The sequence below is a fragment of the Mesoplodon bidens genome (genome assembly GCF_964165515.1).
Source record: "Mesoplodon bidens genome assembly, chromosome: 4".
Lineage (NCBI taxonomy): Eukaryota > Metazoa > Chordata > Mammalia > Artiodactyla > Ziphiidae > Mesoplodon > Mesoplodon bidens.
In genome coordinates, this window is record NC_138160.1 from 61,436,700 (window position 1) to 61,456,267 (window position 19,568).

The window sequence follows — 19,568 nt, forward strand, 5'->3', positions numbered from 1 at the left end:
GAACCAGAACCTCTGGGTGTGGCCCGGGCATCAGTGTTCTTTTCCCTAAAGCTCCCAGATAGTCTGATGTGCAGCCATGGTCTGAAACCACCACACGTGGCTGTGAGCTGCCGAGAGGGAAGGCCTTGTCCCTTCCCTGTTTGCGGACCTCTCCTCCCTCCCCTTTCCTCATACCATAGAGATGCCTGGCTTTCCGCAGGAGCTCAACTAAGAGCTGTGGAATGAATGATCACCTGCTTCATTGGTTGACTCAGTGATGGGCTATTGAAGAAGGGGCTCAGTTAATTACCGCCTCTCTCCCTTAGCACAGGCCTGGGAGTGGGGGAAGTCTGCGGAGACAGGGATCCCACTGGTGTAGAACTGATGTGTGATATCCGTGGTGCACCACAAAGTGACTCGCTGTAATGCTCTTAATTCCCAAGACTTGTTTTTTTATTGCTTTGCAAACGAAGGGGGCTATAATTGCCCTTTTTGGGGACTGCAGAGCCATACATGCAAAAATATTTTTTATGCAAAAATATTTAAATATCTCTTTCCCTATCCAGTGGGCATGCTGTATACTGGCCATTTGAGGAAAGATTTTAGAAAATAGATTGGGCTTTCTTTTCAAGACTGTCCTTCTGCATTTGACTCATGAATTCAGTGGATGTGTCCTTGGGCCTTCATAGGCTGTTTGGTGCCCAGGTGGACTTAAGCAACAAGTGGTAATTATCCTTGATATGGCATTACCTGCCTACACAAGCAGCTACATCAGTCTCTGCCTGGACCGACAGACTTAAATGTCAGACTTTCCAAATGTAAAGTCAGAGATGTGCTGTAGACTGTGCCTGATATTTATAGTTCCTTCTGGCAAAGGTGAGCTGACTTTTGTTGCATATGTTCTCTATTGCAAATTAGAGTTTTGTTTTTTTTCATTTGTCCATGTGCCTTTGATATTAGTACTTTCTTTACTTTTATTTGATTTTCCGAAAGTCCACAGATGCATTTGAACACAAAATGGCCCTTACCTGTGGCTAGTAAAACTGGTAGTAATTGGAAAAACTCAGGGGTTGGTCTTAGGAGAAGCATATTGATTTACTTAGCTTCAAGTTGCAAAAGAATAAGTCTTTGAGATTTAAAAAATTAGATTAGGGCTCCCCTGGTGGCGCAGTGGTTGAGAGTCCGCCTGCCGATGCAGGGGACATGGGTTCGTGCCCCAGTCCGGGAAGATCCCACATGCCGCAGAGCGGCTGGGCCCCTTGAGCCAGGGCCGCTGAGCCTGTGGCGGGAGAGGCCACAACAGGGAGAGGCCCGCGTAACGCAAAAAAAAAAAAAAAAAAAAAAAAAAAATTACACTTCCAGAGCTGTTTCAGGTGGCTTCTATTCAGCACTTGAGCTGAGGGAGGCCAAAATCTGTCATTTTACTTCCACACCACTCCAGAGCCCCTCCCTTTTTTCCTGTTGCCTGTTTTCCATCACCATTTTTTTCTCCCCTTTCTCTCTTTCCCTCACACCAATAGTTATATTAGTTGTTGTTTCTTTATTGAACAACTGTGTTTCACACAGTGCTTAGTGCTTTAACCCATTTAATCCCTCAAAGACCCTGTGAGGGGGTATTCCTATTAACCCCATTATACAGAGGAGAAAATTGAGGCATAAAGAAATAAAGCAACTTACCCAGGATCAAACAACTAGTAAATGGTAAAGCAAACATTCATATCTAGTCCGTGTGTTTCAAGAGCCTGGGCTCTTAACTATTTGCTGCTTGATGCAAGGTTCAGAGTGGTAAACAGTAGTGGAATGAAGATGAAGGATATTGCATTTGGTTAAAAAAAAAACAACAACAAAGTTTTTCTGCTTCCCCCATCTCAACCCCTATTGCTTTAATAATGGGTCCACTTCTCAGCACATTCAATGGAAGAATCTGATAGAATAAATACTGAACTTGAGATTTTATGTCATTATTTCTAATTCAAGTACATAATTTGAAAACAGTAAGAAAGAGAAATAGCAAGTTGTAGATAAAGAGGAAGATGCTGCAGCCTTCTTTGAACTGAGTGGGTGCAAGGGCAGGTGGGGAGGCACAGTGGTCCCTGGAATCAGCCTCTTACAAGCTGCAGTAGGGTCTGGCTGAGGGATGGCCACACTCATAGCTCACCATTTTGGGGGTCTAGGAACAGCAACCATAGGACAGCAGCTGTGAAAGCTTCCACATCAGTGGGTGGGTGGAGAGGATCCATAAGAGGCCAGCAAGGGAGATAAGTCCCCCTCCTCCCCCAGACAGACAGAAGAGAGAGGCTGGTTCAGTTTTATGGGGCTGACCATCACCTACCATTTGACACAGAGGAAGCTGAAAGACTAGCCTGACAGCTTACAACTAGTTCTAGGGAGAGTAGAACTAGTCCTGGATATCTTGGCCCTCATTCCAGGGATTTTTCCAGTACACAGTGGGGAAAAAAAGGAATCTTTGAGGAAATGGGGGAAAGGAAGATAGTGCTGCAACTGATCTTAAGGAGATGCTGTTTTAGTGTTGCCTTTAGTGATAAGATAAACCACTTGGTGCGTAATGGTTGACTCTTCCAGTGGCTATGCAAACCTGATTTCTTTAAGCACAAAGCATGTCTTCAGGGGCCCTCTGAGGCAGGGTAAACACCCCATTATGTAATTAAATCCAGACTGGTAATTGGTCAATAAATGGAAAATTTGGTAAAAGCAGGAAACCATGCAACATAAGCGTAGGGACTTAAGCACTGTGTTTTAACATATGGGCTTGTATTCATTCGACCCTCTTCTAGTGCAGGAGTAAAGATGCCCTTTGAATAGGAAGCTTCAAAACTAAAGTATCCCATTGTCTTTCCCGCATCTCCACAGCCACCATGTGACTTTGATTTTCAGTTTTAATTTCTTTAATATGCCACCATCTAAGCATAGACTCTTTGATCTTTATGATTTTTCTCGGTCTTTTACAGTTGGGTTGCTCACATTTATTTAATAAATTTTATTTAATGTAATTTATTTAATATAATTTAATAAATGTTATTTACTATTTATTTAATATTTATTTAATATACAGATGTTTAAGACATTTATTTAATAAGTGTATTATTTACTTTTGTAACTCATCTTCCCCAAGTCTTTCTCTTTTTTGTTTATAAATTTATTTATTTTTATTTATTTATTTTTGGCTGTGTTGGGTCTTTGTTGCTGAGCGTGGGCTTTCTCTAGTTGGGGCGAGCGGGGCCTAATCTTTATTGTGGTGCACAGGCTTCTCATTGCAGTGGCTTCTCTTGTTGCAGAGCACGGGCTCTAGGAACGCGACCTTCAGTAGTTGTGGCACATGGGCTCAGTAGTTGTGGCTCATGGGCTCTAGATTGCAGGCTCAGTAGTTGTGGTGCACGGGCTTAGTTGCTCCATGGCATGTGAGATCTTCCCGGACCAGGGTTCAAACCCACGTCCCCTGCATTGGAAGGCAGATTCTTCACCACTGCACCACGAGGGAAGTCCCACCCAAGTCTTTCTTAAGTTAGTTTTCATAGGAGTAGCTCTCATTCCTTTCACACTCATATCATTATTTATGTGACTGATGTTTAATTGGATACATAACTAATAAGAGCAGAACTCACATAAGCAGGTTGGATATGAGCCCAGTAAGCCGAAAGCCCTTACTGGAAGCAGAGGGAGGATGGTAAATAATTCTCAGTGTGTTTGTGGGAGGGTTGGTTAATCCATTGAGTTGGTTAAGTAAGAATTGGCTAAGTAGGTTTCTACTATGGGTGTAACACAAGCTGATGGTAGAAAACCCTATCTTTGGGACAATAAATGCACCTTCCTCTTGTGTAATATCTAAAAAATAATGAGCATGATTTAGGAAATAAAGCATTTTTTCTCAATCCTGTGAATATGATAGATGATATTATATTATTCTTTTCAACAACCATCTCCAGAAGTGTCATTGTTATTCTTAAAGATTTATTTTTGACTTAAAATTTTATTTTAACCTAAGAAAATCCCCTTATAAAAGGTGAGTGTGAGCATTGCTGCACGGAGATTATTTATCATTGAATTCAGAACACTATCACGGAATTTTTTTATTGAAAATCAATCTGTAAATAAATGGTGGGATGAATTATAGGATAAAGCATTAGCCACGGATAACTGAAGTGCTTAGAACAATTTTTAAAAAAACTATTGGCTAAAATTATTATGAGAAAAAACACTCTATTCTGTTTCTTAAAATTGTTCTGTTTAGTTTAAATGTGGTTTAAAATTCTACGGGGAAAAGACGTGTGCCCCCTTAGGGATTGTCAGAAAGAATCAAAAGCAGCTTAGCAAGGAGACAGAAATGGAAATGTGATATTTGTCAGGGGAAAGAAGGGTACGATTAAATAAAATGGAATCAGCTCCCTTAGAAAATCCCTTAAGGGGGAAGTCATGCTCGAGGCCTCTTTCTGTCTTCTGAGAAACCTGGACCGAGAGGCTGGCTGGCCGGCCAAGGGTGTCCTGAGCCCCAGCTGTGGTAGGAGGAGAGTGAGTTTCAGGTCACATTTATTTCTCAGGCCAAGCTCAACTTCCTGACAGCCCAGCTGAATTAAAGTCTTCATTAGATTCACGAAAGGATCTGAGAATCACAGCCTGGCCTCTCTCTGCACTGGAGGTCTGCCTCTAGCTGGTGTAAAGAAAGTAGGTCCTAGGAGAAGCACAGAGTTTCTGCTTGCCCTTAGGAGATCTCCAACTCATGTAGGGAGATCTTGCTTGTTCTGTGTCTTTGGAATTAAATATTCTGTAGCCTGCATCTCCCCCCGCCCCTCAAATATGTATTAGACAAATACAAACTTTAAGTAAAAAAAAAATGGGGGGGCGTGGTTAGAGCACGCCAGCCTAAAAAGTGTTTTCAGATTCTAAAGTGCACACAGATCACGTGGGAACCTTGTTCAAATGCAGATTCTGAGTCTGTAGGTCCGGAGCGGAGCCTTAGAGTCTGCATTTCTAGCAAGTTCTCCCCAGGATGCCAGTGCTGCTGGTGCAGGGGTCATACTCGGAGGAACGAGGACCTAGAAGACCTGATTTCAAGTACCGGCTTCTCTCACCCTCAATTTTCGCTCTTGTAAAATAAGGGACTTTGGACTAAAATACTTTTAAATTCTGACCATCAGCAGCATCATGAGGAATAGAGAACAGAGAAGGCTGGTCCATGGTAAGAGCTTATCCCTGCTCTCAGTCTTCAAGGACTCCCCATCACAACATCGTAAAGACAAAATGGAAACATGAAAACAAACGAGGCAAGGATCCAGTGTGTTTCCACTTTTATTCACATCATGACTTTGCCAACATTCAAAGGTTTGGTTTTAATCAGATTACATGATGAAGAAATGAATTTTCTAATTCAGCTGTTTGTCTCAAATCAACTATCGGGTAGCCTTAGTTCTCTCCATAGCATGCCCAATGGAAGAGTCTAATTACCAATAGAAATCCCATGTAGACGCAAAAGGTTATTACGTTTGGATCTGAAACGTATTTTTAGCCAGAGTTGAAGTGAGATACAGCTTGATACTATTTTTTTTCTAAACCTGTCCGTTGTGGAGGAATTTAATACTACCTTGAAATGTTTCTTTTCTTTTCTTTTTTTTTTTTTTTGTGGTACGCGGGCCTCTCATTGTTGTGGCCTCTCCCGTTGCGGAGCACAGGCTCCGGACGCGCAGGCTCAGCGGCCATGGCTCACGGGCCCAGCCGCTCCGCAGCATGTGGGATCCTCCCAGACCGGGGCATGAACCCGTGTCCCCTGCATCTGCAGGCGGACTCTTAACCACTGCGCCACCAGGGAAGCCCTGAAATGTTTCTTATCCTTCAGAATTCTCTCAGATGTTCCCTTCTCAGCAGGCCTCCCTTCAGAGGCCACAGTCAGAATTAGTAGCCAACTCCCAGCCCTCTGCTCGCAGTTACGCCTCCGTTGGAGCACACGCTTCGCAGCTGGGCTCATTCTCTTATGGGCCTGTGTCTCCCTCCCTGAATTATGAGCTCCTTAAGCCATCTTGATGGAGCAGAAAGGGAGTTCAGGGACTTGGAGCCCAGGTTCCTGAGTGCACTGTTCTGTCCTGATCGTGTGTCCCCAGGAGGCCATGGAAGGTTCTGCCCCGCTCTGTGTTGGCCCTATGCAGTGGGGCTGTGGGACGTGTTGTGTGAAATAATGGGTTTGAAACTGTTTCGCTTCTCTCCTGGCTTAGAGTAGGCATCAGACGAAGGTTTGCTAACTTTTCCCTTCCCTAAGGTCAGGGATCACGACTTATAAATCCCTGTATTTCTAGCACTTCAGGGAAAGTCATGCATAGCGGGTGCTCAATAAATTCTTTAAAATTGAATTTAATAGATTTGCTTTTTAGGGAGATTGGGTGTATTTATTTTAGGCATGGAAATAATAGCGATGGGGGAAATAACTGTTTGGTTTTCCCCTATTCGCTGATGGTGAATGCTTTTCTGAAACGTATCAAATGTATTTTGAAGAAGTAATTAAAATTCTGACGGAGATTTATTTCTGGTTTGCTTAGTTTAGAAATCCTAAACACAAGAAGGGAAAAGATAAACACTGCAGAGGAAAAGAGTAACTATATTTAACAGGCAATTCCTGTAGGGTATCCATTTTTATATATGTATAAGCTTTCTGGAAGAATTAGAAAAAATTTTGACAATAGTTACCTTTGGGAAGAGGATCAAGGGTGGGGGAGAAGACTTTTATTTTCATTTTATACATTTCTACGTGGCTTGAATTATTGGCTATGTAGGCATATGTGGGAGATATATATAGATAGATAGATAGATAGATAGATAGATACACACACACCTATGGGGGAATTGAATGATGGGCCATTTTTATTTTACTCTTTTATATATTAAAACTCTTCATAAGTATTATCTTTAAATTTTATTTTCAAGTGGCTTAAGTACAAGGTGCTAATAATAAATGAGGGTTTTCTGCCCCTTGTCAAGCCACTAAGCCATCTCCAACACAGGAGTCAAGGGCAAGCTCAGCTCTCTCAGCCTTTACTAAATAATAATAATGAGGGTTATAATAATAAATGAGGGTTTTCTGCCCCTTGTCAAGCCACTAAGCCATCTCCAACACAGGAGTCAAGGGCAAGCTCAGCTCTCTCAGCCTTTACTACCTCTGAGGTTTAAGAAGCTCCCGGGGTGGGGCTGTGTCCTCATGCTACTGCTGGGTGAGGGAAAGGTGGCATCCAGCTATGAGCCCTTAAAGTGCTGGAATCATCACTTCGTAAAGCTCTGATCTGGCTTAGCAATGACACGGCTGCAGGTGACTGCCCAGAAGAAGGTGATGACAGGATATGGAGACCTGCCCAGCAGGAGCATCATCCCTCCTGCACCTGAAAAGCAAGGGAGTTATAATACCTCCTTTGGAACATAGTGCAGGAGCCTATTCTTTCTAGCAAGTGATTGGATTTTCAGTTTTGCCCTGGCACCACCCAGCTGTTTGCAGCATCAACTCTCTTACCTCCCCGACCAAGAGTCGGGAATGTGTCCATCTGGAATATCTGAGAATGAGTAGCGCATCCCTTGCCACGTGCTCAGGGAGGACAAAGCCGCATGTCCCCCTAGCTCCCATCTGTCATTTTCTGCTACCCCAGACTTAACTCTTTTTTTTTTTTTTACATCTTTATTGGAGTATAATTGCTTTACAATGGTGTGTTAGTTTCTGCTTTATAACAAAGTGAATCAGCTATACATATACATATGTTCCCATATCTCTTCCTTCTTGCATCTCCCTCCCACCCTCCCTATCCCACCCCTCTAGGTGGTCACAAAGCACCGAGCTGATCTCCCTGTGCTATGCGGCTGCTTCCCACTAGTTATCTGTTTTACGTTTGGTAGAGTGTATATGTCCATGCCTCTCTCTCGCTTTGTCACAGCTTACCCTTCCCCCCCCATATCCTCAAGTCCATTCTCTAGTAGGTCTGTGTCTTTTTTTTTTTTTTTTTTTTTTTGTAGTTTTTTTTTTATTTTTTAATTTTTTAATTAGTTTCTGCTTTATAACAAAGTGAATCAGTCATACATATACATCTGTTCCCACATCCCTTCCCTCATGCATCTCCCTCCCTCCCACCCTCCCCATCCCACCCCTCCAGGCGGTCACAAAGCACCGAGCTGATCTCCCTGTGCTCTGTGGCTGCTTCCCACTATCTATCTACCTTACGTTTGGTAGTGTATATATGTCCATGCCTCTCTTTCGCTTTGTCACAGCTTACCCTTCCCCCTCCCCATATCCTCAAGTCCATTCTCAAGTAGGTCTGTGTCTTTATTCCTGTCTTACCCCTAGGTTCTTCATGACATTTTTTCCCCTTAAATTCCATATATATGTGTTAGCATATGGTATTTGTCTTTCTCTTTCTGACTTACTTCATTCTGTATGACAGACTCTAGGTCCATCCACCTCATTACAAATAGCTCAATTTCGTTTCTTTTTATGGCTGAGTTATATTCCATTGTATATATGTGCCACATCTTCTTTATCCATTCATCAGATGATGAACACTTAGGTTATTTCCATCTCCGGGCTATTGTAAATAGAGCTGCAATGAACATTTTGGTACATGACTCTTTTTGAATTATGGTTTTCTCAGGGTATATGCCCAGTAGTGGGATTGCTGGGTCATATGGGAGTTCTATTTTTAGTTTTTTAAGGAACCTTCATACTGTTCTCTAATTGGCTGTACCAATTCACATTCCCACCAGCAGTGCAAGAGTGTTCCCTTTTCTCCACACCCTCTCGAGCATTTATTATTTCTAGATTTTTTGGTGATGGCCATTCTGACTGGTGTGAGATGATATCTCATTGTAGTTTTGATTTGCATTTCTCTAATGATTAATGATGAGGAAACAGACTTAACTCTTAATTCTATGAGGGTGGTGCCCAGGGAGAAGGCACCTCAGAGACCTTTGAGGTACTGCTTTCAATTTTAGATGTTACTGCCACATAGGAGCCTGGACAAACTGGGATGTTTTCACAGGAGGGCAGCCAGGATGGCTAAAGGAGTGATAAGCACATTGTACAAAGAGCTGCTGTTGGACTGGGATGTAGTTGCCACTCACTTTTCTGTGGTCAAATCATTAACTTCCCTATACCTCAGCTTCCCTACCAACGAACCGTGCTCCCGGAGTATTAACCTCAAAGGGTGGTCGTGATGTTAATTCATGCAAACGTTTAGAACTGGCAAGGGTTCCGCAAGTGCTAGGGACCATTTTTTGTTCCTGGGGCTGGAGCTACACGAAAGATTCCCAAGTCTTTTGACGACAGAAGCCACGGGCCACTCCTGATGGATGGAGCTCACTTTCTGATTTGTAGGCATTTTTAAAGACAGACATTATCGTAAAGCAGCTTAGCTACTGATTATTCTTCTGAGAGGCATGAGTGGCAAACTCAAGCCTCTTAGGCTATAAATAAGAGATATGCTGCATATGCATTTCCCTGGGTGAATCTGTCTGCTTTGGGGATTCCTTTGCCTTGTGCTGATGCATTCTTTAAATTGTCTTCCGGCCATGCATTGGGCCTCATGATATGAGTAATCTCTTTATTGAGAAGGATGATCTGTGTATGGTCAGCCCCATAGCACGGAGAAAAATATGCCACCCCCAGCCAGGCAAAGGATGACCACCCACCTCTTTGCAGTACCCCAGTCTAAATAAAAAACAGCTTCTGTTTTGTCTTATTGTATAATTGCTCCAACATTCGCCATTCACTGTAGCTGTCTGTACTGGACTATCTGCAAAGCAGCATCTGAAGACTTTGCCAAATGTTCTCCTTCTGGGTCTCATATTAATTCATTAACTCTGTTAAGCAAACGATTTCTGGTGAATGTTTAAGTAGAATATTTCCCTGACTAATCTAAAGCAATAATTAAAGCACTGTTTTTTAGCTTGTGACTCAGATGCTGCTGAGTATCTTGAACATGCCTTTGAGAAGGAACTAGTCAAATGGTGCTTTGGTGAAGCAAAGGAAAAAGTAGAAATGGATAAAATATGGCAGATTTTTTATTTATTTTTATTTTTATTTTTTTATTGTTTTTTTGTGTGTGTGGCACGCGGGCCTCTCACTGTTGCGGCCTCTCCCGTTGTGGAGCACAGGCTCCGGACGCACAGGCTCAACGGCCATGGCTCACGGGCCCAGCCGCTCCGCGGCATGTGGGATCTTCCCGGACCAGGGCACGAACCCGTGTCCCCTGCATCGGCAGGTGGACTCTCAACCACTGCGCCACCAGGGAAGCCCTATGGCAGCTTTTTTAAAGCTAAACTTTCATTTATTAATTATACCATTTCCCCTAGACATTGCACACCCTTTTAGAAACCTCCCGGAAGTAACATTTGCCATACCTAGTATTATTTCATCCTGCAGAAGATTCTGGACAGAGCTTATGAGGGCTTGGTTTTTTTAGAAGAAGCAAGTGAATTAGGAAATTCAACTGTATACTCAGTGATGCCAAGAGGGACACTGAGGGGGATCCGCTTTGACCTGGGAGCCCTTGACTCAGTCTCCAATCTTGGCCTTGTTGCGGCGCTAAGCTGGGCCTTCAGACTGAAGGTGACACAACCATGAGTCAAACTGCAGGATTGTTCTGTGTGGAGACTCCTCCTTACGCTTGCCCACCTGGTACCTGTCCCCATACGGCTGGTGAGAATGTGACTGTTTCGTCTTTTGCCCTTGCCACTGGCCGTGGCAGCCAAAGGTAGCCCACAGAGCTTGCTTTCCAACCTGAAAGCTGATCCGTGTGTCCTGAAGGATCTGTTATTAAAGGAATTTTTTTCCCATGTAAAATTCTGGAATGTATCTTGTCCCTTGTTCACTTGCTGTTACATGTGTCGCTTACTCCCAGTCTCTGATGTGTTTCTTTGTTTTCTGTGTGTTGCAGGCAGCATAGTGTACCTCGGGATGATGGTGGGGGCATTCTTCTGGGGAGGACTGGCAGACAAAGTGGGAAGGAAGCAGTCTCTTCTGATTTGCATGTGTATCAACGGATTCTTTGCCTTCCTTTCTGCATTTGTCCAAGGTTATGGCTTCTTTCTCTTCTGTCGCTTACTTTCTGGATTCGGGTAAGGTTTTTCTTCTTCATATTTTATAGTAATGTATTTATTCTACATAAAAACATAATGTGCATGCTTTCTAGAGGTCTTCATTACCAAGAAATTATCCCTAATGCATCTCCTTTCCCATCTTTGTGTCAGCCTTAGGAGCCCATAATGCTGGTTCTTAGAAATATAATTATCAACCTTTAAATCCAGAAGAGAAGGGAACACACATTTTGTTCCCGTGGCTGATTCTCTTAGTGTTTTATATCTAGGAAATGGGTATTGTTTTTAAAGGAATGCTGTTTCTATGGCAGTGAGCATTCATAAATGTATGTTTTTTTCTTCTGAAAATTTAATTTAAGCAAGAAATAGCTCTGGTCCTATATGTTATGAACAAATTAAAGGTTCAAACCATTCAAGTATGCTCTTAAATCCAGCATGAGCGTGTCTCAAGTAAATGTTGTTTTATTGATCTATGTTAACATCATGTTTAACTAGGTAGGAAGCCTGCTTCTTGAGATGCAATAGGTTCTTTTTGTAAGTTCCTGACTTTTGTTGAATTAGCAGGTGTTGTGCTATTGCCAAGTGCAATGGCATAGTATAGTTAATTATGTAGTTGTTTTTGTTAAAGAACTCGAAGCACTTATTACTAGACTAAGTGAATCCACAGCTTAGGAAAACCCAGTAGCTCAATTAGGAGATCCAAGAAACTCTGCTTTCATAAGGTGAAAATATAAAATTTCTGATTCATGCCTGAGTACTTTGTTTTCATTAGAGACTTTCTTTCTGAGGGGTCTAGCATAAGATGAATCTATAGGAATAATATAAAGTGAAATAAAAATGCATGAAGAAAGGGCAGGAGGCAGTGCTGGTTTATGAATTTGAGAAGCAGATCAGTTATGGTGGTTGATGATGGCGGTACCCACACAGCAAAGCACAGTTTTGCCCAAAGAGAAGATCAGAAAACTGCAACCCATCTCTCCTAATTACATATAGAAGTACTTTAAATCAGAGCTAAGATTAGTAGGAATATAAGGCATCAAAGGGAAAGACTGTGTAAGTGGGTTATTTCAAGAGTACAGAGACTTCCCTGTGCAGACCAATGGGTCACTTTTTTAATTCATTCAAAACATTGTTACTGGGCTTCCCTGGTGGTGCAGTGGTTGAGAGTCCGCCTGCCGATGCAGGAGACGCGGGTTCGTGCCCCGGTCCGGGAAGATCCCACATACCGTGGAGCGGCTGGGCCCGTGAGCCATGGCCACTGAGCCTGCGCGTCTGGAGCCTGTGCTCTGCAATGGGAGAGGCCACAACAGTGAGAGGCCCGCGTACTGCAAAACAAAAACAAAAACAAAAAAAAATTGTTACTTTTTTATATCATTTTCTGCTACAAGATTTGTGCACATATTGAGATTGGAGGATTATCCACAGATTTTTCTGATGTTCTTTTTTTGTCTTCTTATAGCCTCTCCTGTGCTACATTCTACACACAGTGGGCACTTTGCAAATATGTGACTAAGTTCCCCAAATTTCAGGCGATTTCCTTAGAGTGAGGACACTCCAGTAAACCAAGAGAGCTGGAAAGTTTGGGAAAGAGTGATAATACTTTTTCCTTGGAGAAAAATGATCAGAATCAATAATTTGCTTTGTATTGATGGGGAAAGAGGGCTTTTCCTTAACAGAGGGGACCTTTGGTGTGCAGGGCTCTGTGTGAGACTGGCTACATACGTCATCCTTGGGGAGGTATTTGGATCATGGATTCAAGGAGCTGCCCCACATCTAATGCTGATTGAATTGAGATACCTGAGGAAGAACAGGTGTTATTTGAGGCTATTTGTTTTCAGCCCTTCTCAGGGTCCATAGCATAAGACATTCTTGCTGCCAGGAAAGCTTCCTTTCGCTTTCTTTTACTTACATACCACCACTAGCCTGTCAGGAGAAGACTAATAGCCTAAATTCTGAACTTTCCAGTCCTTTCCATCCACAATCTTATCCAGGAGATGTCGATGATATCCACAGACTCAAAAGTACCCAACTGTGGTCAAATTATTATGGCAATTTTAATTGCCAGTCTGGATGATGACATGGTCAACCCAGTTGACTGCAGAGAAGAGGAACATTCTGGTGGCTGCAAAATACTCCAAACTAAGGGACTGTCCAGAAGCCAGTTCAAGGGCAGTACAGAGACAAGAGACTGCTTGAGTATATTCATGACATCATCCTCTTCTCTATTGCAGACAAATCATTCTTCAGCCAGCAGCTCAGGGCTGCAGACCTCTAAACAAGATAATTTACCTGGCAAAGTGCAGACTGTGTATTGCTAACTCAGCTAGGCTCTGTAAATTGTGCTACCAGAGGCTAATGCACTGTGTGCCTTCGCAAAGTTGGCACAGGATTGGGAGTCCAGAAACCCAAGTCCACCCTATCCCTGCCCTTTACTGTGAGACCTTGGGAAAGTCCCTCCAGCTCTCCAACCTGCTTCATCTTTTGTAAAAGAGAGATAATCGTACTTCACATCCTACCTTGGAGTATGAGGATCAAGTGAGATAATGTGTTAAAGTACAGGGTAGGGAAGGAAATTCGGGATAATGTCTAGAAACATCCCCCCACCCCCACCCCATTTGGCATTCCTGCTCTTTCTTTGTTCTTCCTCCCATTCATTCAGCTAAGCTGTCCTGTGTTCCTTTCCTCAGAGAGACAGCAGAGGGAGAGGGGAAAAGAGGCCTCTTTCTGACTTTGCAATTTCAAGTCTCGCCCAAGAGGGAAACAGAAAAGACTAATCATGGGCAAAGACTTGGGAGAAAACAGGCGACTAAAATGGAGCGTCCCTGCTTTCCAGAATAGATGGGGATTCCCTAGGCTGTGGGTGGGACTGAGGGGAGCGATGTGAGCTTACTCACCAAAACACCCAGAACCTTGTGGGATCCAGCAGCTGAGGAGGCCTGAGAAATGCAGTTGTTAAGGGAAATGAAGAAAGTGATCTCTCTTCCTTGGCTGAGTTTCTGGGTCTTGTTACCTACTTGTAATATGTGGAGTGCTACCCTGATGACAGAGGGGTTTTCTCAGCAGCTAGGGTTCATCTGGACACCCTGTCTGTGAATCTCAGGGAAGTCTCAGCTGAGTCTCTATTTTCTCCAATTCCATTCCAATTCAACTCAGAAACACAGTTTCACACCTGCTCTACCCCTGAAACCACCGGGGACCTTTCACGGATATAGATGAGACCTGGCCCCCAGATGCTTCCCATCTGGTTGTAGAGGGAAGGCACACAGACAGCCCTCCCATTCTCCACCTGCTAAGAACTCATCAGTGCCCTAAGAGAGGCAGAAGCAAGGGACGTGGGAGACTCACAGAAGAAGGAGAAAACAATGACAAAATTGTGAATGAAAAGCCATTTTCCACTTGAAGGTTCTTCTTGTTTTTAAAGGCATGTACTGCTTAAACCCTTTTACACCCATTACTTATGCACTGAGTACATAAGCAGCTGAAGTTTGACACAGTCCCTTTTTATTTAAACATTCTTAATTAAAACTCAAGCCAAAGAATTAAGACTTTGATCCTGGAGACCTTAAATAAGAGATCCTTTTTTTTTTTTTTTTTTTTTTAGTTTCTGCTTTATAACAAAGTGAATCAGTTATACATATACATCTGTTCCCATATCCCTTCCCTCTTGCGTCTCCCTCCCTCCCACCCTCCCTATCCCACCCCTCCAGGCAGTCACAAAGCACTGAGCTGATCTCCCTGTGCTAGACATACGTACACTAGCAAATGTAAAATTGATAGCTAGTGGGAAGCCGCTGCATAGCACAGGGAGATCAGCTCCGTGCTTTGTGACCACCTAGAGGGGTGGGATAGGGAGGGTGGGAGGGAGACACAAGAGGGAGGAGATATGGGAACATATGTATATGTATAGCTGATTCACTTTGTTATACAGCAGAAACGAACACACCATTGTAAAGCAATTATACGCCAATAAAGATGTTAAAAAAAAAGCTATATGGAAAAAGTCAAACTTTCCCACAAAAATAAATAACTAAATAAGAGATCTTGTTATTTCTGTTTACTAGGCAGCTCCCTCCATCCACATATGATCTGGTTTTAAATTGAGGAAAACTAGATGACCAAGGAAATAAGGTTTTAGAATGTCGGGAATTTTTCTGTCGTGAGCCTCTGGTGCTCAGACCCTGCACCACTCCACACATTTCCCAGGAGTGTCAATCTTGCCATCCTTTCTGCTTCATAGGATCTTCTCCCTGAGCCCTCAGCACTCACGACCTCAGACAGGCCATCCTAAGACCACCCCTCCCAGTGACTCTCACCACAGTCCCTTGCTATGTCTTCTTGGTAGCACTGATTGATGCCCCAAAATATTTGCTTCCTGTGTGTTTATTTCTTTCCTCCACCAGCATGTGAATTCCAAGAGGGCAGAGATTGACAAGATAGGTCTGTCTGCTCTTTACTACTTAATTGCTCAAGGCAAGGTGGGCGGGGTTACTGTAAAGGACACCAGTCAGGACACCAGTGGAATAGTCTGACTGGCACAGACCTAGGGCCATGGTGTTCCTAGAAATGAAATAGATAGGAAATTTACTAAAGTCTTACTTGATCTATATAAGGGGAAGTGTTCTAGATCAAGTGATCAAAAGTTTAATTTGCATCATAAAAACAGGCATGGCCCCTCAGTCAATTCCCAGACTTGAGCCCATTTACAGACCCAGAACCCCTTGAATGAAGGGGAGACAGGGTCTCCTGGTGGAAGGACCCTGGTACATTGCTGAAAGTTTATACTGCTCATCTTTCCCCCAGCCTTCCCCAAAAGGACCTATAGCCTTTTACCAGGGTAACTGCATGAGGAAAAAGGAAATCCTCAGACTTTTCAGGGCTTACTAGGCACTGGCTCTGAACTGACATTAATTCCAGGAGAATCAAAATGTCACTGTGGTCCACTAGTCAGGGTAGGGATGTACGGAGGTCAGGTTATCAATGGAGTTTGAGCTCAAGTCCATCGCACAGTGGGTCCAGTAGGGACCACAGGATGGTTATTTCCCAGTTCCAGAATGCATACTTGGAATAGACAAAGCAACTGACAGAATCTCCATGTTGGTATAGCGCCTGTCCACCAGCTCCACACACTGGGCATTTCAGAGGAGGAAGAGAATTTCTGGGTCACAGTCCAAACCCTTCATTTTATAGATTAAGGTTCAGTGATGGAACCAGGAAGGACACAGCCAGGACTTAGGTTGCAATGAAGTCCTTTGAACTAGCCACTGTGTAAACAAGTAAACTGTGCATTCTGAATCCAAAGTTAAAACGCCTTTGTGTTGATTTTTTGCAAATGCCACAGGCTTCCCCTTGCTCTATCTTATTTTGTTGCTGAGGCATCATTAGCAGCACTGTGTTATAGTCCTGTTCTGCATATAAAGGAGCCTGGAAGGAGCTCTTGTTTTAGCCTGAGGTCTACCTGGGTTTGTGATAGATGTGCTTTCGCCTTAATTCACCACACTAAGTCATGAGTATATTTTCTTAGGAACATAAATATGTCCAGCTGCCATATTCTGTGTGACTTTAAATATTTATTCAGCACAAAGAATGATTTTCCTGCCGGGGACAGCAGTGTTTTGTGGGAACGAGGAGTAGGCCATCACCAATTACTTATCTGTCTCTCGCTTTCCTAAGTGAATCTCACACCAGGGAACAGACATTTCCCTCTCTTTTGTTACAGAAAATTAGAAAGATGGGAAATGGAGTTGACACCATTGATTCATTTTCATTTGCCCAGAATTAAATTATTTGCTTCCAGTCACTGTTAGTTATGGGAATGATAATGCTTCAGATGCCAGGCAATGTCAGAGTTAGGAGCGTCTCACTGAAGGCCTGGCGCTGCTAAGCATAAAGGTCAGGAGAAAAATACACCAGCAACAGAAATTAAAATGAAATGTCAGTGTCTGTGTATGGTAGGAGAATGAACAGTCATTTTTCCCTCTGCAAATGGAGCCTCATAAATGCATAGTTCATAGCTGCTTGCAATATCCATCCATTAACCAATATCCATCCATTATTATAAAATTATAATAACCAGAATACCTTGACTTTGTAGAGATGATCACTACTAACTTGAATTCTTCAAAGTATTTTATATGTAGAAGCTCATTTATTTCCACATTTTTTAATAATTAGGTATGCAAAAATATGCTGCCTTTTTAAAATTAGAATGACTTTCACATGTTCAGTAAACCCCCAGGTCTTCTGAGTTTTATTCTAATTCTAAACTATAAGGTTTTACTTCCTCATCGTATGGGAAAAATGCAGACCCATTTAAAAATTTTCAACTTTTAAAATGTGTTTTTTCAAACACTTGTATAGTACTTGCCCTGTGAGATGCGGTGTTACACACTTTATAAATATTGACTCATTTAAACCTCATGGTGACCCTATGAGGAAGATACTATTTATTCCATCCATTTTATAGATGAGGAAGTTGAGGCACAGAGAGGTTAAGTAACTGTCCAAGGTCACACAGTAAGCGGTATAGTCAAATCATACCCAGACAGTCTAGCTCCACGCTCATAACCACCAGGCTGTGCTGTCTCAGATTCAATGAGAAATGACTGTGATTTCCTAACACACAATGTCTGATACTTGATAGACACTAAATAAACATTTTGAGCAGATCAGTTCAAGAAGGTTTCTGACCCAAAGAATCGGAATGGAAAGACCTTTTTCAATATGGAAGATGAGGCAACAAACTAAATTATCTTTAATCCAAAAATAATCGCAAACCCAAATTGTAAACAGTGGGTCACAGTAGGCCTGTGTTGTCAAAAAGGCCATATGTAGCCACCAAGCACTTGAAATGTGACCAAATTTAGATGTGCTGTAAGTACAAAATACATAGCACTGGATTTCAAAGACTTAATACATACAAAAGAATGGACTGGGAGATTGGGATTGACATATATACACTATTGATACTATGTATAAAATAGATAACTAATGAGAACCTACTGTATAGCACAGGGAACTCTACTTAATGCTCTGTGGTGACCTAAATGGGAAGGAAATCCAAAACAGAGGTGATACATGTATATGTACTGCTGATTCACTTTGCTGTACAGTAGAAACTAACACAATATTGTAAAGGAACTTTACTCCAATAAAAAATTTTTTTAAATACATAAAGAATGTAAAATATCTCATTAATAATTTTTATATTGATTACATGTTAAAATGGTAATAGTTGGATACATTGGGTTAAATGAATATATATTAAATGTAACTATACCTGATTTTTTGCTTGAATTTCTTTTCTAGAAAATTAAAAGTTTTATATGTGCCTCACATGGTATTTCTATTGAAAGGCACTATCTTGGGCAATGCCTTTTACGAGAATTTCCAACAATGGTTGACCTTTTGGACACACTTTATTTCCCATTATACCCTTTGGCAAAAGAACTGTTGATCCCAAGAGAGAAAGAGGTAACAGAGGAAAAGATCTCCCAGACTCATAATTTATAATTGTGAAAATTAGCCTCATGCACTTTTTAGAATTGACTGTGAGCTCCTTGAGGGTGGGAATGTGTGTTCTTCATGCCTGTACCTCCAGCAACAGGTGATGTGCTTGGCCCAGAATTTGGCTGGGTGAGGGGCTGCATAGGGGGATGATGGATGGATGGGTAAATGACAGGTGAGTGGGAGGGTGAGAGGAGGAATGAATGACTAGGTATATACCACAAGTGGCTGGAAGTCTTCATGTTTTTTGACATCATTTCTCACAGATCATTATAATGATTATCACCATCTTTATTCATGACACCATTTAGGTGCTATGGGAATGCATGCTTCCAGCTCTCTCAGTAGGGAGGTTAATTTTTTTTCAGGACAGCATTAGGATACTGATCTCTGAATACACCTTCTCTCCCAGTGGCACCAGGTCTGTTGCTGTGGATATGCAGACCTGTATATGTTTGGGAAGCTTAGGGCACCACCCTGATTGCAAACAAGGGCTAGGGGAGTTGAAGTTATGTTTTTTTAGAAACACAACTTTTACATGTTTACATCTCAATATTCTTAAAATAGTCAGGTTTAAACTGTGGCTTTGGAGATGGGAGGACTAAAGCTACCCTAACCACCCATCCTTTAGCACCCATCCTTTATGACTGGGCATAGGAGATTCCCATTCCTTATTTGATGATTGGTTCCATTAGCAGGAAATGTTCTCCTGTTTCTATCTTCTTTTTTTTTTTGGCTGTGTTGGGTCTTCGTTGCTGCAGGCAGGCTTTCACTAGTTGCCGCGAGCGGGGGCTACTCTTCATTGTGGTGCGCGGGCTTCTCATTGCCGTGCCTTCTCTTTATTGCGGAGCACAGGCCCTAGAACGCGCGGGCTTCAGTAGTTGTGGCTCACGGGCTCTAGAGCGCAGGCTCAGTAGTTGTGGCACATGGGCTTAGTTGCTCCGCAGCATGTGGGATCTTCCCTGACCAGGGATCGAACCCATGTCCTCTGTAATGGCAGGTAGATTCTTAAC

The 19,568-nt window shown here is 42.6% G+C and overlaps 1 protein-coding gene across 1 annotated transcript in view; it reads left to right on the plus strand.

Annotated features, from left to right (window-relative positions):
• The window catches only part of SV2C (synaptic vesicle glycoprotein 2C), a 207,182-nt gene that overhangs the window by 78,936 nt on the left and 108,678 nt on the right, over positions 1 to 19,568 (plus strand). Inside the window, exon 3 of the mRNA XM_081230827.1 lies at positions 10,893 to 11,073. Coding sequence (XP_081086953.1) covers positions 10,893 to 11,073 — 181 coding nt within the window. The remainder of the gene's footprint in view (positions 1 to 10,892; positions 11,074 to 19,568) is intronic.